Source organism: Rhopalosiphum padi, chromosome 2, assembly GCF_020882245.1.
Source record: "Rhopalosiphum padi isolate XX-2018 chromosome 2, ASM2088224v1, whole genome shotgun sequence".
NCBI lineage: Eukaryota > Metazoa > Arthropoda > Insecta > Hemiptera > Aphididae > Rhopalosiphum > Rhopalosiphum padi.
In genome coordinates, this window is record NC_083598.1 from 44,863,773 (window position 1) to 44,887,278 (window position 23,506).

Consider the following 23,506-nt stretch of genomic DNA (forward strand, 5'->3'; position numbering starts at 1 on the left):
ATATTATTAAAATATTTATTTCGACAGTCAAACGTAGTATATGATAAATAATGGGAATATAAATATTAAAAAAATAAATTGCGAATAGCAATTAAAGTTGTATATATCTTTTTGTCTTATTTAAAAAATATATCATAATTTACCTGTATAAAAATTTTTGTCAATAGACATATTTTGATTACTTATTTATATTAAGGAATTGAATGAAAAACTACGAAGACACTCTCCCCTCCTCAACTCCAGACTGGTAATTTTATTTTATACGTATGATGACGAATAAAATACGAAAAGGTACGATTTATGATCTAGTATCCAAGTAGGTAAGTGATAAACTATTTTTTGATTTTAATAAAATATATAAACATGATTTACTAACCTAGAAAGTTTATTTACGATCTCCGTCTGTTGTAGTCGACTTATAGAATTTGTGCGTTTTCGTATCACGGGTGTGTCTGAAAGGTGCTTGATTTCTTTCAATTAACGGCACAGGACATGGGCCACTCACTCTCGGTTTGTATTCGTTTCTGTAATGACTAGTACTCGACTCCATTGACGAATCGCCGAGACTGATATGTGACCTGTTTGTGGACGACCTCGACACCCTGTCTTGACGGTGCATAGCGCTAATACTGTTCCGGTTGTCAGGAGGTGATATCACGAATGTAGAGTCCAAAGTGTTGATACTCTTCCTCTGAGCAGCAGCCGCTGAAGAAGTATAATGAGGTGCTTCGATATGTGTCACGTCTCCTTTGCGGTGCAACACTGAGTTACTCAGATCGGTGTTCGAACTTATTATGGACTTACGGTGATGAGATTGGTCATTTCGGGTTTTCCGATCAAACACGGACGAGTCGATATTCAACACGTTGGAACTAGTGCTATGCAAAGACTTCCTGTATGTTGCAGTGGAATAACTTTTTACTTCGGTGCCGTGTGAACGATTTGTAGACTGCTCGGATTTTTGTTGTGACGAAAGTGATTGAGAATGGTCCCGATTGTATTCATTTCTATTTTGGCTGCTGGTCTCGTACCGGTTGCTTTTGTTTAAATGTTCATTCGATACAGCTGATTTGCTTGAACGCAGACCCGAAGAATAATCACGGCTAATCGAGTTATTTTCGTTGATATTTCCGCTAATCAACGATTGTCTTCCTACTTCGGTTTTATGAACTTTACTCGTCTGATTATTTGAATAGTGTTCAGAACGCTGCTCTACAGATGATACATTTCGGTTATTTGTTGTTTTATCGTCAGACAGATTTATAACAAAACTTTCGGGGCGTCGAATTTGTTCACTAATCTTCGAATTGCTATTAGTAGTGCTCTGCTTATAGTTTTGACCACTGGTTTCATTGGTGTGTTTGTGACTAGACTGACTAATGTTTTGAAGAGTTCTATGTTGCGATGAATAATTTTGACTATCATTATTATTCAAATGCCCATATTTATGATGTGTAGTTTGTACTCTATCAACAGGATTATCATTTTGTAGTCTATCGTGATTCATTTGTCCTCTAGTTTCTTCGGATGGGCGTGAAGAGTAAATATGTTCACTTTTTATTTCATGCCGCTGATTTAAACTGCTAACATTTTGTGAAGACATATGAGTATAATGATTGGATGAATGTTGACGAGTTGTATTATCCGAATATCTTTGATCGTTTGTCTGGTTTATTCTTTGCTTCGATAATGATGCATTTTTAGTACTGCTTAAATCTGTTACTGATCCCTTTAAATAATCTCTCTTTTGAGAAGTTTCCCATTTTTTTCTTTCTACTGTACCAAAGTGTTCTTCTGATTTTGAGCTTCTTTGGAATGAAGAATCAGATGATTGTTTAGTAACACGATTTTCAACGTTTTGTGATTCGGCTGATTGTCTAAGTTCTCCTTCAAATTGTGATTGTCCGTATTTGACACTAATTTTTTCATTTGTATTTGAATCTTTAACATGATCCCCTAAAGAAATTTGAGATTCAATATGCTTTCTAGTATTTGTACTGCTCTGCTGATGTTTATGTACTGAAGAATAATTTTCTGTTTTTGAAGAGGAATGTGATTTTGCCACTTGATTTATCTGTTTGTGATCTTCTGTAGTTTGATTATTTTCAGTTATTTTTTGAGAATATCCAGTATCTAATGATTTATGATTGGAATGTATGTTTTTGTTTGTAAAGTGCATTGTTCCTTCAATTTTCAAATTATCCTCATGCTTTCTGACTACAGCTTGTTCAACCTTTCGAACTGTGTAAGTTCGATCTCTTTTTTCAAATTCTCCTTCCATCCGCAAATTATCTTGAGGTTTATAAGCAACAGTCCTCTCACCTACAGTCACTTTTTGTACGAGTCGTTTTTCAAAATTACCTTCTGATTTTAAGTTATCTGGATGTCTAATTTGTTTTGGTCGCTCACCCGGTCCGTAACTTTGTTGAGATGGTCTATCAAATGCGCCTTCCGGTTTTAAATTATCCTTAGGTTTTACAATAGGTGCTCTATCACCAGGTCCAATTGTTTGATGAGTACGTTTTTCAAATTCACCTTCTAGTCTCAAGTTATCTGGATGTCTAATTTGTTTTGGTCGCTCACCCGGTCCGTAACTTTGTTGAGATGGTCTATCAAATTCACCTTCTGGTTTTAAGTTATCTGGATGTTTAATTTGTTTTGGTCGTTCACCTGGTCTATAATTATCTGAAGACGGTCTATCAAATTCACCTTCAGGTCTTAAGTTATCTGGATGTCTAATTTGTTTTGGTCGCTCACCCGGTCCGTAACTTTGTTGAGATGGTCTATCAAATTCACCTTCTGGTTTTAAGTTATCTGGATGTTTAATTTGTTTTGGTCGTTCACCTGGTCTATAATTATCTGAAGACGGTCTATCAAATTCACCTTCAGGTCTTAAGTTATCTGGATGTCTAATTTGTTTTGGTCGCTCACCCGGTCCGTAACTTTGTTGAGATGGTCTATCAAATTCACCTTCTGGTTTTAAGTTATCTGGATGTCTAATTTGTTTTGGTCGTTCACCTGGTCTATAATTATCTAAAGAAGGTCTATCAAATTCACCTTCTGGTCTTAAATTATCTGGATGCCTAATTTGTTTAGGTCGTTCACCAGATTTATACTTATCTGGAGACGGTCTATCAAATTCACCTTCAGGTTTGAGATTATCTCTGGGCTTAACAATAGGAGCTCTATCACCTGGTCCAATTGTTTGATGAGTACGTTTTTCAAATTCACCTTCTGGTCTTAAATTATCTGGATGCCTAATTTGTTTAGGTCGTTCACCCGGTGTATAATTATCTAAAGAAGGTCTATCAAATTCACCTTCAGGTCTTAAATTATCTGGATGTATAATTTGTTTAGGTCGTTCACCAGATTTATACTTATCTGGAGATGGTCTATCAAATTCTCCTTCAGGTTTAAGATTATCTTTGGGCCTAACAATAGGAGCTCTATCACCTGGTCCAATTGTTTGATGAGTACGTTTTTCAAATTCGCCTTCTGGTCTTAAATTATCTGGATGCCTAATTTGATTAGGTCTTTCAGCAGAAACAAAGGATACTTTTTCACGCTTTTCAAAAGCACCTTCCATTCTAAGGTTGTCTTCATGTTTTGATATAGAAGTTACTCTGTTCACAACATGTTTACTGTAATCATTTCTTGAACGCATATCAATAAATTCACCTTCAATTCTTAAATTGTCTTCTCTGTGAAAAATTTCGGATCGTTCCCCTCTAGTAGCTGAGAAATCAGTTCGTTTAAAATTATCTATAAGTTCACCTTCGATTTTAAGATTATCGTCATGCTTAACTATTTCAGAACGTATAGCAGTTTTACGCGTAAAGTCATCTTTCTTAAAAATAGTGTGTTCTCCAGTCAGCTTTAAATTATCTTCATGAATGTGAATAGCAGCTCTATCACCTACAGTTACTTCAGATTTGTTTTTAACATATGATGTGTCTAATAAACCTTCAGGATACAGATTGTCCTTAGGTTTGACAATAGGAGCTCTGTCACCAGGACCCACTTTTTGTTGAACACGTTTTTCAAAATCACCTTCTGGATACAAATTGTCTTTAGGTTTAACGATTGGAGCACGATCACCAGGACCAACCTTCTGTGGAGTACGTTTTTCAAATTCACCTTCGGGTTTCAAATTATCACTGGGTTTAAATGCAGCAGGACGTTCACTAGGTTTGAACTTCTCGTGTACAGGACGTTCAAAATCTCCCTCTGGTTTAAGATTATCGGAAGGTTTAAATTGTTTTGGTCTTTCAGATGGTGAATACTCTTGTTGTTCTGGTCTTTCAAAATCTCCTTCAGGGAACAAATTATCTTTTGGTTTAACAACTGGTGCCCGTTCTCCGGGACCAACCTTCTGCGGCGTGCGCTTTTCAAATTCACCTTCTGGTTTAAGATTGTCGTTTGGTCGAAATTGTTTCGGTCTTTCAGCTGGGGAATATTCTGGATAATCAGGACGGTCAAAAGAACCTTCGGGAAACAAATTGTCTTGTGGTTTAACTTGCTTAGGTCTTTCAGATGGCTGGAATTCATTAGGTTTTGGTCGTTGGAATTCACCTTCAGGGTACAAATTATCCTTGGGCTTAACGATTGGAGCGCGATCTCCTGGACCAACTTTTTGTGGAGTACGTTTTTCAAATTCACCTTCAGGTTTAAGGTTATCAGATGGCTTAAACGGTGTAGGTCGTTCACTTGGTTTGAACTTTTCATAAACTGGTCTTTCGAAATCTCCCTCCGGTTTAAGATTATCACATGGACGGAATTGTTTTGGTCTTTCGGAAGAAGAATATTCTGGATATTCTGGACGTTCAAAAGTCCCTTCTGGAAATAGATTGTCTTGTGGCTTAACTTGCTTAGGTCTTTCAGATGGCTGGAATTCATTAGGTTTTGGTCGTTGGAATTCACCTTCAGGGTACAAATTATCCTTGGGCTTAACGATTGGAGCGCGATCTCCTGGACCAACTTTTTGTGGAGTTCGTTTTTCAAATTCACCTTCAGGTTTTAAATTATCAGTTGGTTTAAAAGCGGCAGGACGTTCACTGGGTTTGAATTTTTCATATACTGGTCTTTCAAAATCTCCTTCCGGTTTAAGATTATCACATGGACGGAATTGTTTCGGTCTATCGGAAGCAGAATATTCTGGATATTCTGGACGTTCAAAAGTCCCTTCCGGAAATAGATTGTCTTGTGGCTTAACTTGCTTAGGTCTTTCAGATGGCTGGAATTCTTTAGGTTTTGGTCGTTGGAATTCGCCTTCAGGATACAAATTATCTTTGGGCTTAACGATTGGAGCTCGATCTCCTGAACCAACTTTTTGTGGAGTACGTTTTTCAAATTCACCTTCAGGTTTAAGGTTATCAGATGGCTTAAACGGTGTAGGTCGTTCACTAGGTTTGAACTTTTCATAAACTGGTCTTTCGAAATCTCCTTCCGGTTTAAGATTATCACTTGGACGGAATTGTTTCGGTCTTTCGGAAGCAGAATATTCTGGATATTCTGGACGTTCAAAAGTCCCTTCCGGAAATAGATTGTCTTGTGGCTTAACTTGCTTAGGTCTTTCAGATGGCTGGAATTCTTTAGGTTTTGGTCGTTGGAATTCGCCTTCAGGATACAAATTATCTTTGGGCTTAACGATTGGAGCTCGATCTCCTGGACCAACTTTTTGTGGAGTACGTTTTTCAAATTCACCTTCAGGTTTAAGGTTATCAGATGGCTTAAACGGTGTAGGTCGTTCACTAGGTTTGAACTTTTCATAAACTGGTCTTTCGAAATCTCCTTCCGGTTTAAGATTATCACTTGGACGGAATTGTTTCGGCCTTTCGGAAGGAGAATATTCTGGATATTCAGGGCGCTCAAAAGTCCCTTCTGGAAACAAATTGTCTTGAGGCTTAACTTGCTTCGGTCGTTCAGAAGGCTTGAACTCATCTGGTATACGCTTCTGAAATTCCCCTTCAGGTTTTAGATTATCAGATGGTTTAAATGCAGCAGGACGTTCATTAGGTTTGAACTTCTCATATACAGGACGTTCGAAATCGCCTTCAGGTTTTAGATTGTCAGTAGGCTTGAATTGTTTTGGTCTTTCAGATGGTGAATATTTTGGATAATCAGGGCGTTCGAAATCGCCTTCTGGGTATAAATTATCTTGGGGTTTCACTTGTTTAACTCTTTCAGCTGGATGGAATTCATCTGGTTTCTTTCTTTCAAATTCACCTTCGGGTTTCAGATTATCCGATGGTTTAAACGGCGTTGGACGCTCACTAGGTTTAAACTTCTCATGTACAGGACGTTCGAAATCTCCTTCTGGTTTAAGATTATCGGAAGGTTTAAATTGTTCTGGTCTTTTAGATGGTGAATACTCGGGATGTTCTGGCCTTTCAAATTCACCTTCTGGGAACAAATTGTCTTTTGGTTTAACAACTGGTGCCCGTTCTCCAGGACCAACCTTCTGTGGTGTACGTTTTTCAAATTCACCTTCTGGTTTTAAATTATCACTAGGTTTGTATGGAGCGGGACGCTCACTGGGTTTGAACTTCTCATATACAGGACGTTCGAAATCGCCTTCAGGTTTTAGATTGTCAGTAGGCTTGAATTGTTTTGGTCTTTCAGATGGTGAATATTCTGGATAATCAGGACGTTCGAAATCGCCTTCTGGGTATAAATTATCTTGGGGTTTAACTTGTTTAACACGTTCAGCTGGATGGAATTCTTTTGGTTTCTTTCTTTCAAATTCACCTTCGGGTTTCAGATTATCCGATGGTTTAAACGGCGTTGGACGCTCACTGGGTTTGAACTTCTCATATACAGGACGTTCGAAATCTCCTTCTGGTTTAAGATTATCGGAAGGTTTAAATTGTTCTGGTCTTTTAGATGCTGAATACTCGAGATGTTCTGGCCTTTCAAATTCACCTTCGGGGAACAAATTGTCTTTTGGTTTAACAACTGGTGCCCGTTCTCCAGGGCCAACCTTCTGCGGTATCCGCTTTTCAAATTCTCCTTCAGGTTTAAGGTTATCCGATGGTTTAAATGGCGTTGGGCGTTCACTAGGTTTGAACTTCTCATGTACAGGACGTTCGAAATCACCTTCTGGTTTAAGATTGTCTGTTGGTTTAAATTGTTTTGGTCTTTCAGATGGTGAATACTCTGGATATTCTGGTCTTTGGAAATTACCTTCAGGGTACAAATTGTCTTGTGGTTTAACCTGTTTGGGTCTTTCAGATGGTTGATAATCATCTGGCTTCGGTCTTTGGAATTCTCCTTCTGGATACAAATTATCTTTAGGTTTGACGATTGGAGCACGATCACCTGGACCAACTTTTTGTGGGGTACGTTTTTCAAATTCACCTTCAGGTTTTAAATTATCAGTTGGTTTAAAAGCGGCAGGACGTTCACTGGGTTTGAATTTTTCATAAACTGGTCTTTCAAAATCACCTTCTGGTTTAAGATTGTCTGTTGGTTTAAATTGTTTTGGTCTCTCAGATGGTGAATATTGAGGTAACTCAGGGCGATCGAAAGTCCCTTCTGGAAATAGATTGTCTTGAGGCTTAACTTGCTTAGGTCTTTCAGATGGCTGGAATTCTTCAGGTGTTGGTCGCTGAAATTCTCCTTCGGGATACAAATTATCTTTGGGCTTAACGATTGGAGCTCGATCTCCTGGACCAACTTTTTGTGGAGTACGTTTTTCAAATTCACCTTCAGGTTTTAAATTATCAGTTGGTTTAAAAGCGGCAGGACGTTCACTGGGTTTGAATTTTTCATATACTGGTCTTTCAAAATCACCTTCCGGTTTTAGATTATCTGTTGGCTTAAACTGTTTTGGCCTTTCTGATGGCGAATACTCTGGATATTCTGGTCTTTCGAAATTACCTTCAGGGTACAAATTGTCTTGTGGTTTAACCTGTTTGGGCCTTTCAGATGGTTGATAATCATCTGGCTTCGGTCTTTGGAATTCTCCTTCTGGATACAAATTATCTTTAGGTTTTACGATTGGAGCACGATCACCAGGACCAACTTTTTGTGGCTTACGTTTTTCAAATTCACCTTCAGGTTTTAAATTATCTGTAGGTTTAAAAGCGGCAGGACGTTCACTAGGTTTGAATTTTTCATAAACAGGTCGTTCAAAATCACCTTCAGGTTTTAAATTATCCGTAGGCCTAAATTGTTTCGGTCTTTCAGATGATTTATAGTCTAGATGCTCTGGTCGTTCAAAATCACCTTCAGGATATAGATTGTCTTGTGGCTTAACTTGCTTCGGTCTTTCAGAAGGCTGGAATTCCTCAGGTATTGGTCTTTGGAATTCACCTTCTGGATACAAATTATCTTTTGGCCTAACAATTGGAGCACGATCTCCAGGACCAACTTTCTGCGGAGTACGCTTTTCAAACTCTCCCTCTGGTTTTAAATTATCAGATGGTTTAAATGGTGTTGGACGTACACTGGGTTTGAACTTCTCGTGAATCGGACGTTCGAATTCACCTTCAGGTTTTAAATTGTCTGTGGGCTTAAATTGTTTTGGCCTTTCAGACGGTGAATATTCAGGTAAATCTGGACGATCAAAACTACCTTCTGGAAACAAATTATCTTGTGGTTTGACTTGTTTCACTCTTTCTGCAGGTTTGAATTCTTCTGGCTTTCTTCTATCAAATTCACCTTCCGGCTTTAAGTTATCCGAAGGTTTATATGCAGCTGGCCGTTCACTAGGTTTGAATTTTTCATGTACAGGCCGCTCAAATTCGCCTTCGGGTTTTAAATTATCTGTAGGTCTGAATTGTTTAGGTCTTTCTGATGGTGAATATTCTGGATACTCAGGGCGTTCGAAATTGCCTTCTGGGTATAAATTATCTTGGGGTTTCACTTGTTTAACTCTTTCAGCTGGATAGAATTCATCTGGTTTCTTTCTTTCAAATTCACCTTCGGGTTTTAGATTATCCGATGGTTTAAACGGCGTTGGACGCTCACTAGGTTTAAACTTCTCATGTACAGGACGTTCGAAATCTCCTTCTGGTTTAAGATTATCGGAAGGTTTAAATTGTTCTGGTCTTTTAGATGGTGAATACTCGGGATGTTCTGGCCTTTCAAATTCACCTTCTGGGAATAAATTGTCTTTTGGTTTAACAACTGGTGCCCGTTCTCCAGGGCCAACCTTCTGCGGTATCCGCTTTTCAAATTCTCCTTCAGGTTTAAGGTTATCCGATGGTTTAAATGGCGTTGGGCGTTCACTAGGTTTGAACTTCTCATGTACAGGACGTTCGAAATCACCTTCTGGTTTAAGATTGTCTGTTGGTTTAAATTGTTTTGGTCTTTCAGATGGTGAATACTCTGGATATTCTGGTCTTTGGAAATTACCTTCAGGGTACAAATTGTCTTGTGGTTTAACCTGTTTGGGTCTTTCAGATGGTTGATAATCATCTGGCTTCGGTCTTTGGAATTCTCCTTCTGGATACAAATTATCTTTAGGTTTGACGATTGGAGCACGATCACCTGGACCAACTTTTTGTGGCGTACGTTTTTCAAATTCACCTTCAGGTTTTAAATTATCAGTTGGTTTAAAAGCGACAGGACGTTCACTGGGTTTGAATTTTTCATAAACTGGTCTTTCAAAATCACCTTCTGGTTTAAGATTGTCTGTTGGTTTAAATTGTTTTGGTCTCTCAGATGGTGAATATTGAGGTAACTCAGGGCGATCGAAAGTCCCTTCTGGAAATAGATTGTCTTGAGGCTTAACTTGCTTAGGTCTTTCAGATGGCTGGAATTCTTCAGGTGTTGGTCGCTGAAATTCTCCTTCGGGATATAAATTATCTTTAGGTTTTACGATTGGAGCACGATCTCCTGGACCAACTTTTTGTGGAGTTCGTTTTTCAAATTCACCTTCAGGTTTTAAATTATCAGTTGGTTTAAAAGCGGCAGGACGTTCACCGGGTTTGAATTTTTCATTTACTGGTCTTTCAAAATCACCTTCCGGTTTTAGATTATCTGTTGGCTTAAACTGTTTTGGCCTTTCCGATGGCGAATACTCTGGATATTCTGGTCTTTCGAAATTACCTTCAGGGTACAAATTGTCTTGTGGTTTAACCTGTTTGGGTCTTTCAGATGGGTGATAATCATTTGGCTTAGGTCGCTGAAACTCTCCCTCTGGATACAAATTATCTTTAGGCTTAACGATTGGAGCACGATCACCAGGACCAACCTTCTGCGGAGTACGTTTTTCGAACTCACCTTCAGGTTTTAAATTGTCACTTGGTTTAAAAGCTGTAGGGCGTTCACTAGGTTTGAATTTTTCATAAACTGGTCTTTCGAATTCACCTTCAGGTTTTAGATTGTCTGTAGGCTTAAACTGTTTTGGTCTTTCAGATGGAGAATATTCTGGATATTCTGGACGTTCGAAATCGCCTTCAGGATATAAATTGTCTTGTGGTTTGACCTGTTTGGGTCTTTTGGATGGTTGGAATTCATCATACTTTGGTCGTTGGAATTCACCTTCTGGATACAAATTGTCTTTAGGTTTAACGATTGGAGCACGATCACCAGGACCAACCTTCTGTGGCAAACGTTTTTCAAATTCTCCTTCTGGTTTCAAATTATCATTAGGTTTAAATGGTGTTGGTCGCTCACTTGGTTTATACTTTTCATTTATGGGTCGTTCAAATTTTCCTTCTGGTTTCAAATTGTCTGATGGTTTAAATGGTGACGGTCTTTCACTCGGCGTAAACTTTTCTTCTTTTGGTCTTTCAAAATCGCCTTCAGGTTTAAGATTGTCTTGCGGTTTAATTTGTTTTGGTCTTTCTGCTGTTTTGTAATCTTTTTGTTTCGGGCGTTCAAACTTACCTTCTGGTTTTAAATTGTCGGATGGCTTTATTTGTTTAGGTCTTTCTGATGGCTTATATTTTTCTTTTTGTGGACGATCAAATTCACCTTCAGGTTTTAAATTATCTATTGGTTTTTTTTGTATTGACCTCTCGGTGTGTATGTTCTTGAATTGTTCCTTAGAATGTGTTCTATCATCAAATTTTCCTTCAATAGTTATATTATCCGTGTGTTTTTTGATATTATGTCTTATATTTGTTTCGTTATGATGTTTAAACACTTCTGAAGTTGTAGTTTGGAAGTATATTTCTCCATCTTGTTTAGTCCAAGTACGTCGCCTTACCGGTTTTTCTAATTCTGTCGTTTTTGCTGAGTAATCGGCCATTCGTGAAGTTTCAAAAGACATTTCTCCCTCGCATATCAAATTGTCTGTTCGTTTCTTTATGATTTCGGTTTTTTGCATATCATGTCGTTGATAAGCTTCTTGAGATGATGTGTTCGAATAAAATTCACCTGTTGTTATATTCAATGTATCAGTTTTCTTTTTTCCTTTTTCATATCGGACCACTGGACGTTCTGGGTAATCTTCTTTATTTTTTGGTACTACCTATAAAATATAATTACATTGTTTAGTTTTTAACATTGTTTAAATATTTAATTTATTTTTACCAAAATATCTCCTTCTAGTTTGGTCCATGTATTTCTACGTATCATTCTTGGTCGTTCAGTTGATTCTCCTGTAAACTCCATTCTTTGTGTAGTGGTATCTATAATATAAAATCATAAATAAATAAATATTTTGAATGCATAAATAATTAATGTTTTAATTGATAAATTAATATTTTTATTTTCTTTAATTTAAGTAATTATAGAAATTATGTACAGTTTATCATTTATATGTACTAAATTTAAATATTTAACATAATTAAAATTTAAACTAATGTTTATTCTATGTATAACATGATACAGTAAAGTATGTATTGCTAAAAGAATTAATATAAATATGTGTTTAAAATAATATAGTTCATAAATTCTCAAACTTTATAATGCAAATAACGATTGATATACAGATAATCAACGCTCTACTGTAGTATTATTGTATGAATAATAAATAATAAAATAACTTATTATTTCGAAGTATTAAGAATATAATCATTATATGATTGTATGTCTAAACATACTTAAAGTTAGCTTTTAATAACATGTTTTTTTTCGCATTATTTAGAAATATTTATATTTTTTAATACGATCTTAATGAAAGCGTCGTAATAAAAATATCGAATTAAAAAAAAATAGTTTTAAATATACATTTGAAATTCCCAATTAAGTATAACTATTACATAATATTTTTAATCCTAAATTACAAAATTAATTAATCTTTTATTTGTAAAATTGGTTATTTCATTCCTAAGTTTATTTATCACAATTTTAAAAAATAATTAATATAATTTTGCTTACTACCTAGAGTAAAATAATTTATTTTATTATTTTATTTTAAACTAGTCTATAAGTTAATATTCAGTATTTATCTAAATCTTCAATAGATAACAGCTAAAAATTTATTCAAGATGTCAAATTTTAAAATTGATATTTCATGTATTACACTAGTCTCCCTCATAAATCTATGAACCTATTTATAATTTGTATACTATAATGTTAATTATTCAAGCATAAAAATAATATTTTATATATTTTATTAAGTATTAGATACTTATTAATCACAAAAACTTATTAAATATTAATCAATTAGTCAATCATTTTTTATGTATTGTTTCTTAATTTTTCTTTGGTAGTTTTTTAACAGCGTGGTTATTTAAAATTTCTGGTTTGAATTGTGAATAATAAAATAATTTACCTGTAAATTCTCCACCAATTACTAATTGGTCTTCGTGTCTTCGAATTTCAGCTCTTTCTCCTTTAACGATTTTTGTTACTGTTCTTTCTCCGTAAAATTCACCTTCTGGTCGTAAATTGTCAATAGGTTTCTTAGTAGGTGCTCTTTCTCCTCTTTTTGGTGCTTTGGGTTGTTCTGGTCTATCAAAATCTCCTTCAGATTTTAAATTGTCTGGATGTTTTACTATAGGCGCACGATCACCAGGTGCATATTTGTTAGGTTCGGGCCTATCAAAGTCTCCTTCAGGTTTAAGATTATCTGGATGCTTAACTATTGGTGCTCGGTCACCTGGTCCATATTGAGATGGTACAGGCCTTTCAAATTCACCTTCAGGTCGTAAATTATCTTTTGGTCTAATTGGCTTTTGTCGATCAGCAGGTTGCACTTTTGTAGGTGTTGGCCGCTCGAAATTACCTTCTGGCTTTAAATTGTCACTTGGCTTAAACGGTATTGGACGTTCTCCTGGTTCTATTTTAGATTTAATTGGTCTTTCAAATTCGCCTTCAGGTTTTAAATTGTCCGGATGTTTGACGATTGGCGCTCTCTCACCGGGCCCGTATTTCGATGGTTGAGGTCTTTCGAAGTCACCCTCTGGCTTCAAATTATCACTAGGTTTTATCGGTTTTGGTCGTTCTGCTGGTGTCACTTTTTCACGAATTGGTCTTTCAAATTCGCCTTCAGGTTTTAAATTGTCCGGATGTTTAACGATTGGCGCTCTCTCGCCGGGCCCATACTTCGACGGTTGTGGTCTTTCAAAATCACCCTCTGGCATCAAATTATCGCTAGGTTTTATCGGTTTTGGTCGCTCTGCCGGTGTCACTTTTTCACGAGTAGGTCTTTCAAAATCTCCTTCAGGTTTTAAGTTATCTTGTGGCTTACGTGATAAATAACGATCACCAGGAAGTCCCGTATATTCTTGTTTTCTTTGTGGAGAATATTCACCTTCGAGATGAAGTTGATCTTCCATTTTATATCTATCATAAACAAAAACATCAATAAGAATTCAATTGTATAATTATTTTAAAATTATTATTACCGGGCTTGACGTTCTGCATATTTTCCCTCAAACTCCGACCTGTAGGCCGTAGTAGATTCAATTTTTCCTTCGGTTAGAGTTAATTCTGTATTAAGTCTTTGCAAACTAGGCCTTTCAACGCGGTCGAATGGTATTGGCTGATATTCTTCTTTAGTCCTTGATATTTTTGGAGACGATATAGGCTCCAAATCTAGTGGAGACCTATCTGTTCCAGGTGTATGCGGACATCGATGACGTCTTTAAATATGAAATAAAAATTTTTTATATAAGATATGAATACTTTTTAAAGCATATACTAATGTCTATGAAAAATATTGCTGGCTAACTAAAAGTAGTAATTATTTTTATGTACTAGTTATTTAGGTACACCAATGCAAACTACGTGGAAATTCTTTAAAAGGTAATGTAAAATGTAGTAATACACGTTTACGAATTTGTATACAGACTAATCAATAGGGTACTGAACCGCTTGCACCAATTGTACGCACTGTATAGCCAAACATCGATGTTAATTTAATAGTTTTTTGCCATCAAGTATGCATATAACATTAAACACAAAATAATCTATCTTTCAGAATGTTATTAATGGTAGTAAAACAATTTTTTTATATTCGTACAATTCTATTGATATAGTCAATTCTATTTTTATTATTTTATTTGTATACCTAACTTGTAAAAACATAACATATTTTATGTTTACGTTAATGTGTGATTTAATTAATTAAATTAAATTTATCCAAGTATTGGTATTGTGTGTATTGTCTTTAAATAAAGCAATCATTTTTAAAATTTAATAATTTAATTTTCAAGCAACATTCTCGTATCAGGAAACAATATAAAATCAGCAAAACTAAATCATTTATCTAAAATATTGATACTATGCACGATAAAAAATTCAAACAAACGTACTATAAAAAAAATATGTAATTTTTGAAGACAAATTTTTTTATATATCAGTGTAATATGTTTTTTTAATAAAATAAATTTAACAAAAAAATACAATAACAATATTACAAATAATTTACATGACAATTAAATTTATCCCTCCCCAAAATGTAGACTGTATGTCAAACTATTGTTCAAACTGTTTAAAGAATCTTCAATAAAGATACAATATTTTATACAAAATTATTTCGGATAATCTGCAATAATAAAAGAAAATCATTCATTGTTTAAAAACTAATGAAATTCACATGATACTAAAAATAACATGAATTCGTGTCGATGTATCTAATAGGTAGGTACACTAGTGAAGTAATATACACATTAACAAAAACGTTTTTGATCTAAAACAGTATAAAAAAAATTGCACCGGAATGTTTACACCATATTATTATCATTGATATAATATGGTTCATTATCCCGGACCAATAAATTTCTTTTATAACTAGTTAATTAATAATATAATATAATATAACTCTATATCCTAACCTATTACTGTATCTACTATCCTTAGTACGTCTATTATTTTTCCATATTTTTTTTTTATTATTATTTGTTCTACAATCTGTACATAATAGTAAATGATAAATCACATGTATAAATACCTGTTAATATATTTTTATTTATAATCATCTTGTTAAAACTTATTATTTTGTATTATTTATAAATATACCTAGATATCCTATAGGCTAAGAATTTCTTATTTTATAATAAAATAATAATAATATAACTAATAACTAAATAGACATAAAATCACATATTTATTTGAACATATTGTATACTTTATTTTCTGTTGTCAACAAAACAAATATTATAAATAATAAAGTAAATTTGTATTCTATACAAGTATACAACTTACAACAGTATATATTGCAGATAAAATATACTGTCTAAAAAAATTCTTTCGTGATTTATTTTTAGTTGTAACAATATATTATGAACTATATGAGTTATTGGCTAAACATTAAGATAAATAATAATATATTATATCGCTTTACTAATTATTATTTCTGTAAAAAAACATATTTGTTAAATTACTAATGTATAGTAATGTATTACCTAAGCTAGTGTTAATATTTTACCTTGGGTAGATATTGCTTATTGACATATTCGTTTTAATCTAATATGAATACTTTAAACTGTCACTAGCATATTATAATATTGGCAAAAGAGATAATGTTTCAATAAATTTTACTTGTATTGTTTCCTTACACGTTCTGTTTGGAAATCTCAAACAAAAAAACAGTGAAGGATCCCATTACACAAATCATAATAATAAAACAAGAAAATAATAATCAGTTAAAGCTACAGGTCGATACATATAAAAAACCTGAAACTCTGTTTTTAAAGTAATCGGATACACATATAAGTTTAATAATGATACTTGTACATACAATTAGTATCAGGTCTTTCATTTAATGGGCATAGGATATCAGTTAAATCTAAGTGTAAATATTGTGTTAGAAATTGTATAGCAAATTCATTAAATACTTGGTAATTAATGAAATTAATTTTACAATTTCTGTAAAAATGAACGTGCCACCATTGATCATTTTTATTGTCATTAATGTCCTAGTAAAGTCGTATATTTTGAGAATTAGATATGCATATCAGATAACATTTTTTTAATTTTATACGTATTTAAACATGTATATATTGTATATAATACATTATTTGTAATATTAAACAACGTATCTGTTAAAACTTCCTATACGTTCTGTAATATTATAGGGCCGAATTGCTAAAAACACGGGCAAGCATAGTGTTGAAGCATGTATACTACAGAGTAGTACAAGATTACTGTTAAATAATTAAAAAGCATTGCATAAAATGTATAATAAGTAATAACTAAACAAATTTAAATAATCAAATTTATATAACTATAACTACATGATGGCTACGTATTTTGGATATAGATGCTATAATACGTTGTAAGTGCACGCAAATAACTTTTTGTATAGGTACAATTACTGGTTAGTATGGCTATCTATTTACCTATAGTTTAACGTTGGTATAAACACAATCAATGGTGTTAACAAGATAAAGTACCAACCGGTAATGTCGTAATGAATGAAGTAATATTTTTTTGAAAATAAATAACAATAATTTTATTCGTTTTTATAAAAGCATAATATTATATATATATATATATATATATATACATGATTATAAGTTTTTTTTATTTAGATGGACGCCACATTGAAGACTGTTGTTAAAATAACTGAAAAATTATTGCGTATAATTTAATAATAATAAAAAAAAATCCAATATTTTTAAATGTGACGATTGTAGCACTTTGAAGAACTGATAAATGAGACTCGACGGTTTTTAGAAAATAAAAATAATAACCGTGGGTGAGGTGTGGCACTGCGGAGTGTAACGTCATTATTATACATACATAGACTAACCTTGGTAGGTATAACAATAGTCACACGTTGCTAAGGCTGAAAAAGTCATTTTAATATTTTTATTCTCAATCATAATAATCAAACTGACACATTATAGTCCTTGCTAGATAATTGTGTCTGCAATGTTATAACACCGTGTTACGATATTGTCAATATCAATGAAATTGTAATGATAAACCATAATAATAAGCTCATTCAAAACAAAACAAAAAACTAAACAAAACACTAGAACTGCTTTGAAATGTAAGTATATATCTCTATACACTATACAGTAGGTACCTGTGCAAGTACACGTACCTGCACTATATAGTATAATGTAAATTGTTTAGTCATAATACACACAAAAAAAATTCTAAGGACAAGAAAAATTATTATAATATAACATATTTTGATACATATATTATAATATATAATAATTATGTTTACAGAAATGCAACAGAATATAACATTACGTCAGAAAAATTGTTTAAAAACTTAAAATATATTCTTCATATGTATAAGAGCTGTAAAATTTTTAAAAAAAAAATTAGTTATTTGGCATATTTTATTCATATTTGGCAATGTCGTTTTGTTCTCATCCGAAATGTATATTTTATATTGTGCAGTTTAACTCATTAGAACGTGACTCGGAATCGTGGCCATTTAAAATCGTTCAAAATGAGAATACGCGTAGTAAATAAGTAGGTACCTATACTCGGATCACGCCCGTTCTATAACACTACAATAAATATTTCGATAATTTAATTTGTATGTAACTCAAGTGACTCAAATAATAACAGCAAAAAAAATAAACTACAAACGAATGGGTTTCACTCTGATAAATGAATAATGACCATTTACAGTAATCATAATGTAGATATAGTGAAAGGGACAACGCAATAACGTAGTTTAGATAGGTAGGTTATAGACTATAGTTACTGGAAGTGGGTAATAGGATAGGAATATTAAAATAATATGTAAAGTAAGTGACAATTTTCATTTAAGAATATGATGGCATAGATTTTGTATACAGAACAATATTGTAGTCTTAAAAACGCATGAATAATAAAATAATTGATAAATTACAGTACCTACGGATAGTTATAAATTATAATAACTTGGAATTTCGATGACGCGGTACAAGTTAAATATAAACTATTAGGTAATCAAACAACGACAAACTAAAACTAGTGATAAATGTTTAATAAAAAAAAGAAACCTAACTTACAATGAAAGAAAAATAATTTTCTATTATATTAATTATTTATTTTTAAACTTGTTTAACAAACTTACTTATGTACTTATGATTTATAAATTATTTCTAACTTATTTTGATCAAAATAAATTTTTAATCTATTGTATTATTATAAGTTATAAACATAATTTTAATTAACATCGTATTTCCTATTAAATTAGTATACTTTCTGTTATGTGATTTTTATTTTATGTTTCTAATTTCTATTACTCGACTTCTAAAGGCCATTGGTTATACATATACTTTGATAGATTACTAACGTGTATGTTTTTTATTAATTTTAAACCAGAAACCAAAACAAGTTTTTCATAATATATTTTATATGGTGTATTACTTTAGTCTATACAAGATATAATAATAATTAAATATATGTGGTTAAAAATTTAAAAAGTAGACACACATAATATACACGTACATAAAAATGTTCAATAGAAAACAATTGAAGAATACTAAATTTGTTACCCAGCCTAGAACTTCGCAGAATTGATATGTAATCATAAACTAAGATCTCTGGGATAAATATGTCAAGAATTAAATAACTAGACTGTAGACTCATATAGTAGAAACATTCTTGTTCGCACTGACATACATTTAATTCCTTTTGCGATGAGTGTTTAATTTGTCATGTAGTATAGTGACACATACTAAGTGATGGCCACTAAATTAATTCTTCCTCTTTTGCGTTCATTCGTATATATGACTGAATAGACTGAAATATGTTCACGATAAATACATTCAACGTTACTATTTAGTAGTTACTACCTATAAATATATAATATATTATATTATAGAGCAGAAAATAATAAGAATATCTAAAATTGTTTTAAGTAACTTTTTATTAATACTATTATTTTGGCACTCTACTTGTAGTTTGATGATTACATACGATTATGAATTAAATAAAATCTCTAAGAATTCGATGCTAATTTAGTGATAGAGCATTGTTATTTATATACGAGTAAAGTATAGTATAAATAATACATTTTATAGTTTAAAACTTAATTGTCCGTGACCAATACGCGATTATGTATAGTTAGGTACATCAAGGGCACATTGTGGGCATTATTAGTAAACTTCGGATATTGCATTACACATGACTGATGTATACAATGAGTAAAATGCATTGCCGACTAATTAGAATAGCCAAATTATTTTGTCCGAAAAATCACCGTACGATATGTACCAATTACATTATGTGCAAGACTATAATAAGTAATAATGATTACAACATTTAGGTACACCGTAATATCGTAATATCGTTAGAAAATCATTTTTAAGAAAAAAAATTAATATATTTTACTCATCACAATATTTCATAACACAATAATTATAACAATATAATTTACCTGTCTGTAAGTTTTATTTAATTTAGACTTTTGTGTTCACTGTAAAATTGATAATTATTACTGCAAATTTGCATGCTGAGAATCGTTCAGATCTAAATAAATATAATGCTATAATAGTTAGTCGACTACATCCGCACACACTATAGCCGATTGACGGATTTACAGACTCGTGCTCGTGCTAATGTACGATATATTTTAATATGCAATATCTATATACGTATTAATGTATTATGTGCGTGCTCAACTTGTTTTGCCAGACACGGTTGAAATTATTTACACATAATATTACGACTAGGCATACGCGAATTCACGTGGTCGGCGGGCGCGTGTACTTTTTAAAGTGATGATATACATCGTATAATTAAAAACAAAATAAGTGTTGAAAATGAGAGTCACCAAGCATATGATTACCGATACTCAATTTGTTCATAGGTCGTTTTTACTTGGACACACGTAATACAACATATACTAGATCGAACACAGTGGTAAACGTTATAGCTGGTAGTAATAGGCGCCCAAATATATTTAATGAAACGTATAAGATCACTAATCAAGATTGTAATATTTTAAATTCATTTTCATTTAAATAGCAGCAACATTTTGCCGAAAAATGGTTTAAACGTTAGCAATTATTGTTTTTACTACAGCATACCGAACACTAATACAATGCTTGCATGCTAGCTGTTGTTAACCGGAAAAATACATTTTGATGAGCTATTTATTTAAACAAATTAGATTCTAAAAAATTTTTACACGCAATAAAGAAACAAGTATAATTCATCAAACCGATGTATACCCGAGTAAAAATTGAATGCATTTTTACTGTTTTTTTTTTTTTGTACACCAATTTGTCTATCCCTCCTTTTTATAATAACTTTTGATTTATTCATTTAGCCTCCGGATGGGTGAGTTTTATTTCTTCGACGCAATTTAATAGATTTATAAATATTATATACAACAGTACCCTATATGTTTAATTTTTTTCAGAAGCAAAGAATGTGATCTCTCAAATGATATTAAAACTATCTATTGTATATTTTAATTTAGCCCTATATTAAACGGTCTCATATTTTATCAGTTATTTCTTAAAAATTAGTGAACATAAATATAATATGCCTTGCAAGAATACTTCGGTTTGTATCCTTAATTATACACGATTATATCAAAACAGCCATTTAATGAAATCGTTAATTTTCTTTTTTAATTCACTACGTATCATTGCGGGAAATGACGTTTTACTATTGAACACTTGGTGCAAAAATGAGTATGATTATTTCTGACAACGTTATATGTTCGTCGTTATTACAATATTATTGTTTTTAAACGGAACAAATAGGGGAAAATAACTAATGAGGTGTACAACAAAAATATTTTACATAATATTATACTAGCTGTATCTATTTTTACTTCAGTAACTATGTAGGTATGCATTATAATAAAAGAAAATAACGCTTGTTACATGTAGTTATATGAATATTTATTATGGTTCGCGAATCGCAAAATGACTGCAGTGTTAACTATTTCATGAATAACATCCGACAAGCGAGGTTCCAAGATCTCAGATCGTCTTTTTATAATATCTATTACCTACACTATATATGCCATTGTCATAAAACCCACATGTAATTATTATAATATATGCGGCTGTATATAGATGATTTAAAACATCTTGCAGTGTTGCGCAACGGGAAGTATACAATAATGATAATATGTACACAGGAAAGTCGATCGTCTACAAGGTGCATACTGCATAGTACATACACATGGTCAGCGTGGCTATATAAAGGCTTTCGAAAAGGAAACGAAATAAAATTATGATTTTATGAATAAACGTAGTCTACTTTATAATGAACGTGAAAGTGTTTTGATGATGAATTGTATATAAATGTTAAATATATAATGTATATAAGTATAAATAAATAATATATTATATATTATATAATATCTTTGTATCACGCTGACGGCTGTCATGTCTCCCGGCACTGCAGCAGAGTTCGACCAAATCCAACACGATAGGTATATAATAATATATTATTCTTTTATTGACGGTAATAATAATAAAAACCGAGTTAGAAAGCAGTTGGTTGTCGTAGTCCCCGTCGAAATCGTTGCTCATACAAGTAGGAACGACAATAATATACGTATGTACTACGTACATCATATAACATAATATACGTTTAGAGTATGTGTGCGCAATAAACGCTTGTATACATTCGACCGACGACGGAAAGGGTTGACCTCGCAAAAGTTGATTATATGCGGACCGTAAATGGAACTATTAAATATATATATATACTTGGAGGCTGGTTTATGTGTAACGCCGATGACTAATTGAGTAAATGCCAACCATCTGTAATGTGGCGCCCGTCGATCGGTCATATATGGTAGGTACCTATAGATTTACTACTGAAAAATGTCAATAGAAATAATTTCCAGAAAAATATGTCCATTAGATAAAATTTTTGGACGAGATAAAATGTCAAATTAGGTTAAGTTAAAGATAAAAGTAAATTATAAATTAGGTAAACATGATGTAATGTTTAAAAAATATTCGTTATAGATTATAAAATCAAATAATAAGAGTAATTTCAATTTAATAATTCGTCAATACTCGATCGAAGTCATGAGGTCTAAATATTTAATATGTGGTTTAGTTAATTACTATGGTCTGCCATATGTGTAGCTGGATTTCCGAAACTCTGCTCTAGTGCACAAACTTTTACAACATTGAATTTGACCACTTAAGAAATATTTTTCCGTGCATTATTAGTTATTACTTAGATTTATTCAACATGTTAAAAAACGAAAAAAAATTATAATAGAAACATTAGCTGCGTGGCTTTATACAAAAAGTACGGCAAATTCGTAATAGACATTTACAAAAATTAATTGGCCGACTTCCTAAACGAACGTTTCATTTTAGCACAAGATCTAGCCGAACGACGAACAAATCCTTTCTCCTAAATCACTCGTATGTCGACATAATCTTTATCGGTGCTAGTAGGTATGCGTATATAATATAATATAACATTATGTGTTGCAGCAACACTACGACCCGTTTAAACCGACAATATCAAACGGCGTGGCGACGACGTAGGTATAGCTGTATCAACCAAAAATGATGATGTCGACTTTGACTATATTGTTGCAAGCTGTACATATTATATTACAATAATTAATATCGTCGTCGGAGTGAATTCCGAAAACGTATTTTTTGCAGCGAAATGATGACAAAAAATTACCGCCCAAAAGGTACACATCCTACAGACGGCTCTCAATGATTTCATAAGCTATACAATTGACAAAAGTACAAAACACATTATAATACATTAGCAGCATTAGCTATAATATCAGCTATATACAGTCGTTGTCGGTTTTTACCACGCGATGATCGATAATAATAAATATTGATCGTTTATGACACGACTCATTTGTGTGTATTTACCGAGTGTGCGATGTGCATATGGTGTATAATATTATAATGCTGTAATGTATACTAAAGTATGTGGTGAAAATATGTATGAAAAAATTATGTACGAAATACCTACGCTCATCCGGGAAGTGGGCAACCCAGAGCGTTTTTTCATTTCGGTTTTAGCGTTATCACGAGAACCGGTCGCCCGCGACCTATAGCCACTGTGTTTTAAGTATGGGTACACGCCCGACTTAACGACGATGAAACAATGGGTTTGCAAACGAGCATTTTATGCAGAACGGACAAACATTGGACGGCGAGGCGAGGCGAGACGGCAACTGTAGTTATAATATAACTATAATAATAATATAAACGTCGACGGCGACGGCGAAACGTAAAAAATGATACACGTCAAC

At 32.9% G+C, this 23,506-nt stretch overlaps 1 protein-coding gene across 2 annotated transcripts in view; it reads right to left on the reverse strand.

The window, feature by feature from the left end:
- Nucleotides 1-376: 376 nt before the first annotated feature.
- LOC132919928 (titin) overlaps nucleotides 377-23,506 on the reverse strand; it is a 30,632-nt gene continuing 7,502 nt past the window's right edge. The window contains exons 2-6 of one of the 2 annotated variants that reach the window (XM_060981874.1): nucleotides 13,746-13,982; nucleotides 12,671-13,683; nucleotides 11,485-11,582; nucleotides 3,412-11,422; nucleotides 377-3,324 (exon numbers count right to left, since the gene is read on the reverse strand). In XM_060981874.1, the coding sequence (XP_060837857.1) occupies nucleotides 386-3,324; nucleotides 3,412-11,422; nucleotides 11,485-11,582; nucleotides 12,671-13,683; nucleotides 13,746-13,982 (12,298 nt within the window). In that variant the 3' untranslated portion in view covers nucleotides 377-385. Of the gene's footprint in view, nucleotides 11,423-11,484; nucleotides 11,583-12,670; nucleotides 13,684-13,745; nucleotides 13,983-23,506 lie in introns of both variants that reach the window. The other variant, XM_060981873.1, reaches the window with a different exon arrangement.